The 6,820-nt window shown below is 43.8% G+C and overlaps 1 protein-coding gene across 1 annotated transcript; it reads left to right on the top strand.

The window, feature by feature from the left end:
• The first annotated feature begins 206 nt into the window (after positions 1-206).
• On the top strand, positions 207-3,117 carry cebpa (CCAAT enhancer binding protein alpha). The gene has a single exon (XM_084189639.1). It carries the CDS (start codon positions 499-501, stop codon positions 1,447-1,449), a length of 951 nt encoding a protein of 316 aa, XP_084045765.1. The 5' UTR covers positions 207-498; the 3' UTR covers positions 1,450-3,117.
• Positions 3,118-6,820: the final 3,703 nt, after the last annotated feature.

Consider the following 6,820-nt stretch of genomic DNA (forward strand, 5'->3'; position numbering starts at 1 on the left):
AATGCATTTTTTTCACGTGACCCCATTTATTAAATTCAATACATATTCTCCAAGTCTAAAGTGATTTTTTTGCCTTGGATTTCCAGTCTGGCCTGCTATAACCTACTGCAGCGTAAAGGCGCGCAATAGGACCCTGCATGCTGCGCGTCCGCCCCCTCCCCTCCTTCCCACTGTATATATAGGAGAGAGGAGAGTAGTTTGACAGTTGTGAGGTTCAGCCAGCGTGGAGTAGTTCAGCCTGCAGCTAAAACCGTGTACTTTGAACTATAAGTCTCGAGAAACCAGTCCTGTCAGGGAGAGTCACTAGGCTTTATTCAAGACATTAGACTGCAGCTTGTCGTGGCCTAGTTTGAGAGCGATTTACTTCATACCCGGAGAGCGCGCGTTGTGAAGGAGCTGTCCTGTTTATTCGTCTGGCCACTGCGGCTTCCTCCGGTACTGTGAGCAAAGCTGGATTCCCGCAGCTCCTCACCATGTCTGGCGGGTTTTAGATACTCCATGGAGCAGCCGAACCTCTACGAGGTCGCCCCACGACCCCCGATGACCAGCCTAGCCCACATTCAGAGTCAGCAAAGCGCCTACTGCTACAAAGACCCGTCCGCCGCTGGATCCGGCGTCGGAGCAGGAGAAGACCTCGGCGAGATCTGTGAGAACGAAAACTCCATCGACATCAGCGCCTACATCGACCCTGCAGCCTTCAACGACGAGTTCCTGGCCGATCTATTCCACAACAGCTCGAAGCAAGAGAAGCACAAGCTGGCGAACAGTGAGTACGAATCGTACCCCCACGGGGTGAGCTCTGGCCCGGGAGCGCACCACCAACAGCTGCAGCAGCAGCAGGGGTATGGTTGTATGCCCGGGTATATGGACACATCTAAACTTGAACCCATTTACGACAACCAGTCCGCGAGAATCAGACCTGTGGCGATAAAGCAAGAGCCCAGAGAAGAAGATGAAATGAGCCATTCTATGCACCCCACCTACCACCATTCCCAACAGCATCTCCCACAGCACCTATCCCATCTCCAGTACCAGATTGCGCACTGCGCGCAGACGACCATGCATCTCCAACCCGGACACCCGACGCCTCCACCGACTCCCGTCCCGAGCCCACACCACAGGGACGGCAGCATGTCCTCCGTTGGATCCATGAAGATGATGGGACGCGACGACCGCGACCGGGACCGGGGTAAATCCAAAAAGCGCGTCGACAAGGCCAGCACGGAGTACCGGTTGAGGCGGGAGAGGAACAACGTCGCGGTGAGGAAGAGTAGAGACAAGGCGAAAATGCGCAACGTGGAGACGCAGCAGAAAGTGATCGAGCTGGCGTCGGACAACGACAGACTGCGGAAGAGAGTGGAACATCTTACCCGAGAACTGGACACATTAAGGGGCATCTTCAGACAACTTCCCGATGGATCTTTCAAACCCATGGCCAACTGCCAGTGAACACGGACTATAGTAGCTTTTACATTGGACTTTTAAACACTTACTTGTGCATCTCTGCTGGAGAATAGCATACACGCTATAAATTCATCTGACAGATTCTGACCGCAACAGTTTGTTTCTTAAGGAGAGACAGGGCAGCTGAGGTATACGTGCCTTCTGTACAAAACAATAAGCTCATTTCTCCACGTTTGAACAGTGGACCTGTGGTTTTTTTGGTGCCTTTATTATATAACATTGTGTGTTTAGCCACGCAAAAAACAACTTATCAGTGCAGCTAAAGGTATAGGGCATGATTTTCACCATAATCACTAGCCTGCTCGTTGTTCATGTTTTAACGTTACCATCTCAATATCTTGTTCCTGTCTTTACTAAACTAAACATTTGCGCATGTACTTATAGAGCTACAGTATATTTTTTAAACTGCAAAGTGCACACAGCTTTCCAAATAAGTGTTGTTGGTTTTTTTTTGCAATGCAAAAAAAATCTGAGCAGTGATCAGAATATCTTTCCATTTTTATTGTTGTTCAGACTGAAAGCCCATATAAGGTACAGAGCTACAACGTATAGCCTGCTGCTGTCTGCTGTGGCAGCATTCACACATTGGGGGGGGGGCATCTATGGACTGAATTAAACACCACAGCAAACGACTGGAATCTTGTTATGCTGTGTGGTACCCAGTTCTTCACGAGAGCAGTTCGTTGTGTGCACTATAAATGTCTTCAAAATACAACCATATGAAGCACATTGTATTTCTTCCATAGGTTTTGGGTACTAATCTAAACACGCCTCTCGGTGTAAATAAAACGCTTTATAAACTAAAGGTATAGCTTTGTATTTATGTATAATTGATAGAAAATGTGAAAAGGGTTCCTCTTCACTCTTAGAAAAAAGGGGTTCCAAAAAGGGTTCTTCGGCTGACTCCATAGGAGAACCCTTTTCGGTTCCAGGTAGAACCCTTTTCGGTTCCAGGTAGAACCCTTTTTGGTTCCAGGTAGAACCCTCTGTGGAAAGAGTTCTACATGGAACCCAAAACGGTTATACTTGGATCCAAAAGGGTTCTACCTGGAACCAACAAGGGTTCTAGATAGCACCTTCTTTTCTAAGAGTGTATAACTATGCAATGTTTGTTGCCCTCATCTTCTGTATGATGAGTTCACATGAAGAAGATCACCTTTTGTCCTGCTTTCTCACTGCTTTTGCTGTGAAATACTGTTCGAAGCTCGCTTCTCCACAGTGTCAACTCAACTGTCACTGTTCTCTTTCCTGAGCACCCTTCCTACAAGCCGACATCATAATGCAGTGCCTTTTGACTTCTCTCTCTGAAGTAAGACTTTGGACTTTACCACTGGCTGAGACTTATTGGATTTTATACATGTTCTAGAATGTTCTAGACTCTTATTGGATTCTATACATGTTCTAGAATGTTCTAGACTCTTATTGGATTCTATACATGTTCTAGAATGTTCTAGACTCTTATTGGATTCTATAAACAAATGCTAAGATATAGAGACTATACATCAAGGAAAAGGAAGCACTTTTGTTTTTTTACAAACTCCAATTGCCAATGTTATACAAATAGAACAACTTTTAAATTGTAAAATGAACCTATATTATAAATGTCAAAAATTATGAAATATAATAAAAGAGCATCGTCTCATATGAACATTTCGTCTTGGTTTGATGTGTTTTACACAAAAGGTTTTAATACTACCTTAATTAATGCGTTTTTTTATTTTTCCACATTTTCTTTGAATCTGCATTTAGGATTAGGCTATGGTTCACTGGATACCACTCTGCATTCCACAGACCACAACATTCCTTATAGGATTCATTCAGAACACTCAGTGCACTTTGGACCCCTGTCATTAATGATTGAAAATAGGTTATTATCAGGTTATGTGAAGCGATCGTATGTGATAAGAAGCTAGAATAGAACTTTGACTACAGATCTCACCGTCACTTAACCTCTCACCACATCATTTGGCTCCATGAAAGATTACACTCACCGGTAGGCTACCGTCGGTAGAGGGCGCTTATCAAGCACTACTGATAGTTCTATTAAATCATTCATTTTTGGGGGGGATTAATCAATCATTTAAAACTATTTTCACATTCATTTTAAAATTACCCCCTATAATTAACCCCTAAACAAAACAAACTATGAATCTACAGCAGCAAACATCTGAAGTGACAAATAAAAATAACATGACATAAAATAACAAATATAACTATTTAAATGTGCCTATTTGGAATAATACATTATACATATGATAGATTAGGCATGAAGACACACACAGAATGAAATGTAGATTCTGTGTGAAAGTGAAAGTAACAATTAGTGATATCATCTTGTCGATTCATTCATGGATATGCTCACTTTTTAGACACTTGCACATCTCTTTGGATGTTTCCTTTCAGTTCACGCCTCCATTGGTGCAATTCATCAGTGTACAACCAAACAACAATTACGCAATCAGTCAGTCATGTCAAGTCATCACTCTGATCCCGAAATACAACATTGATTAAGAGAGTTTGAGAGATAAATTGATCATTGCAATCACAAATGGATAATTCTCAATCAGTCACTCATTGAGAATAAGACCAATATTCACCTTGGTGTAAATGTGTGAATTACAATGCCCTATCATATCTCCGTTGGGAAGGGCCTTTGTATTGGCCTGTTAGTCCAGATCACCATACTGATAACCCTATCCCGATCATCTCTTCTACCTGGTAATCACATCATTCATGACTCAGCTCAGCTCCTCCACAACTGATCAATGGCTCAGTGAGGCATCATCTTTCTGTTAATGTTTATAAGGGATGGGTACGCACACATCCAAAGAACCCTCTGTCCTAGAGAACAGTAGAACACTAGAACTACAAGTACTAGTGTAGAACACTAGAACTAGTCATAGAGAACTAGAGAACACGTGGAAACACTGCTCCCAAAATGGCTTTGTTTCTTCTTTATGGTTGTCTACTAGAGTTCGGTCTTCTTAAGGACCTTGCGATAAACAGACAAGCTTTAAGATACCATGGCCTTGTCAAATTACAAATCGCTGACAAATAAAGTCCAGAAGAATGTGCCGTGCATATCTAAGCTGTGCCCGGAGAAGTGAAGTCCACCTAGTTAGAATCAGTGTTGTCTTTCTCTCTGTGACTGTTTTCACATAATCAGTTGCTCTGTGATTCACTCTATAAATCATTACTGTTGCCAAGCTGCTGTCAAGCAGGGGAGGGCCTATGTGTGTGTGTGTGTGTGTGTGTGTGTGTGTGTGTGTGTGTGTGTGTGTGTGGAATCTGCCCTGACCTGGCCCATACACATCTGGGAGATAGATCCACAGTGAGCCAACAGTATGTGCTACGCCAATATTCTTCCCCATTCAGTGTGCTGCGCCAATATTCTTCCCCATTCAGTTCTCCTGCGTTTCATGCGAAGAGCTCTCAAGTGATGAAGGCTCCTAAAAGAAAATGTGATTAACTGAGATGTTGGACTGTGATCTCTGATATATGGTGGGTGAGATATTGGACTGTGATCTCTGATATATGGTGGGTGAAACGGACCCATTTTGAGCCAAAATATCAGTCATCTGTGCTGGTATCCATTCACGTCCACCACAGTAGATTATTAAATCAAATACAAGTTTATTCGTCACATGCTTAATAAAGAACAGATGTACACTAACAATTAAATGCTTAATTACAGGCCCTTCCCAACAATGCAGCGAGAGAGAAAATAGAGAAATAATAGAAAAGTAATAATGAATACACAATGAGTAACGATAACTTGGCTTTATACAGGGGGTACAAATCAAATCAAATCAAATTTTATTTGCCACATGCGCCGAATACAACAGGTGTAGACATTACCGTGAAATGCTTACTTACAGCCCTTAACCAACAATGCATTTATATCTTAATAAAAAAGTAAAATAAAACAACAACAACAAAAAAGTGTTGAGAAAAAAAGAGCAGAAGTAAAATAAAATAACAGTAGGGAGGCTATATATACAGGGGGGTACCGGTGCAGAGTCAATGTGCGGGGGCACCGGCTAGTTGAGGTAGTTGAGGTAATATGTACAAGTGGGTAGAGTTAAAGTGACTATGCATAAATAATTAACAGAGTAGCAGCAGCGTAAAAAGGATGGGGTGGGGGGGCAGTGCAAATAGTCCGGGTAGCCATGATTAGCTGTTCAGGAGTCTTATGGCTTGGGGGTAGAAGCTGTTGAGAAGACTTTTGGACCTAGACTTGGCGCTCCGGTACCGCTTGCCATGCGGTAGCAGAGAGAACAGTCTATGACTAGGGTGGCTGGAGTCTTTGACCATTTTGAGGGTCTTCCTCTGACACCGCCTGGTATAGAGGTCCTGGATGGCAGGAAGCTTGGCCCCAGTGAAGTACTGAGTCAATGTGCATTGATACGAGGTAATAACATGGCTATATACACAAGATACCAGTACTGAGTCAATGTGCAGGGGTACGAGGTAATTCAGGGAGATATGTACATATTAATAAGAATAAAGTGATTAGGCAACAGGATAGATAATAAACAGTAGCAGCAGCGTCACATACGCTCAAAAAGTTAGTGAAAAAGGGTCAATGCAGAGAGTCCGGGTAGCTACTGGTTAACTATTTATCTAACTATTTAGCAGTCATGGCTTGGTGGTAGAAGCTGTTAAGGGTCCTGTTGGTTCCAGACCTGGTGCATCGGTATTGCTTGCCGTGCGGTAGCAGAGCGAACAGTCTATTTTTAGGGCCTTCCTCTGACACCGCCTGGTATAGAGGTCCTGGATGGCAGGGAGCTCGGCGCCAGTGATGTACTGGGCCGTACGCACTACCCTTTGTAGCGCCTTGTGGTCGGATGCCAATCAATTGCCATTCCAAGCGGTGATGCCGCCAGTCAGGATGCTCTCAATGGTGCAGCTGTAGAACATTTTGAGGATCTGAGGGCCCATGTCAAATCTTTTCAGCCTCCTGAGAGGCGTTGTCGTGCCTGTTGTCACGTCGCGTTGTCATCACGACTGTGTTGGTGTGTGTGGACGTAATAGACCCTTTAATGATGTCACCGAAGAACTTGAAGCTCTCGACCCGCTCCACTACAGGCAAGTTGATGTCAATCGCCCTCCATTTCCTGTAGTCCACGATCAACTCCTTTGTCTTGCTGACGTTGAAGGAGAGGTTGTTGTCCTTAAATCGGCTACAGAGAGCGAGATCACACAGTCGTCCGGAACATCTGTTGCTCTCATGCATGGTTCAGTATTGCTTGCCTCGAAGCGAGCATAGAAGGCATTTAGTTCGTCCATGTTAGTTTGCAAGTCCTGCCACATCCGACGAGTGTCAGAGCAGGTGTAGTAAGATTCGATCTTAGTC

Source organism: Coregonus lavaretus (genome assembly GCF_964263955.1).
Source record: "Coregonus lavaretus genome assembly, contig: HAP1_SCAFFOLD_4181, whole genome shotgun sequence".
In the NCBI taxonomy this organism is placed as follows: Eukaryota; Metazoa; Chordata; class Actinopteri; order Salmoniformes; family Salmonidae; genus Coregonus; species Coregonus lavaretus.

Bases quoted from the DNA above. Each gene is read 5' to 3' on its own strand.
- cebpa (XM_084189639.1), top strand. From the start codon at position 499: ATGGAGCAGCCGAACCTCTACGAGGTCGCCCCACGACCCCCGATGACC.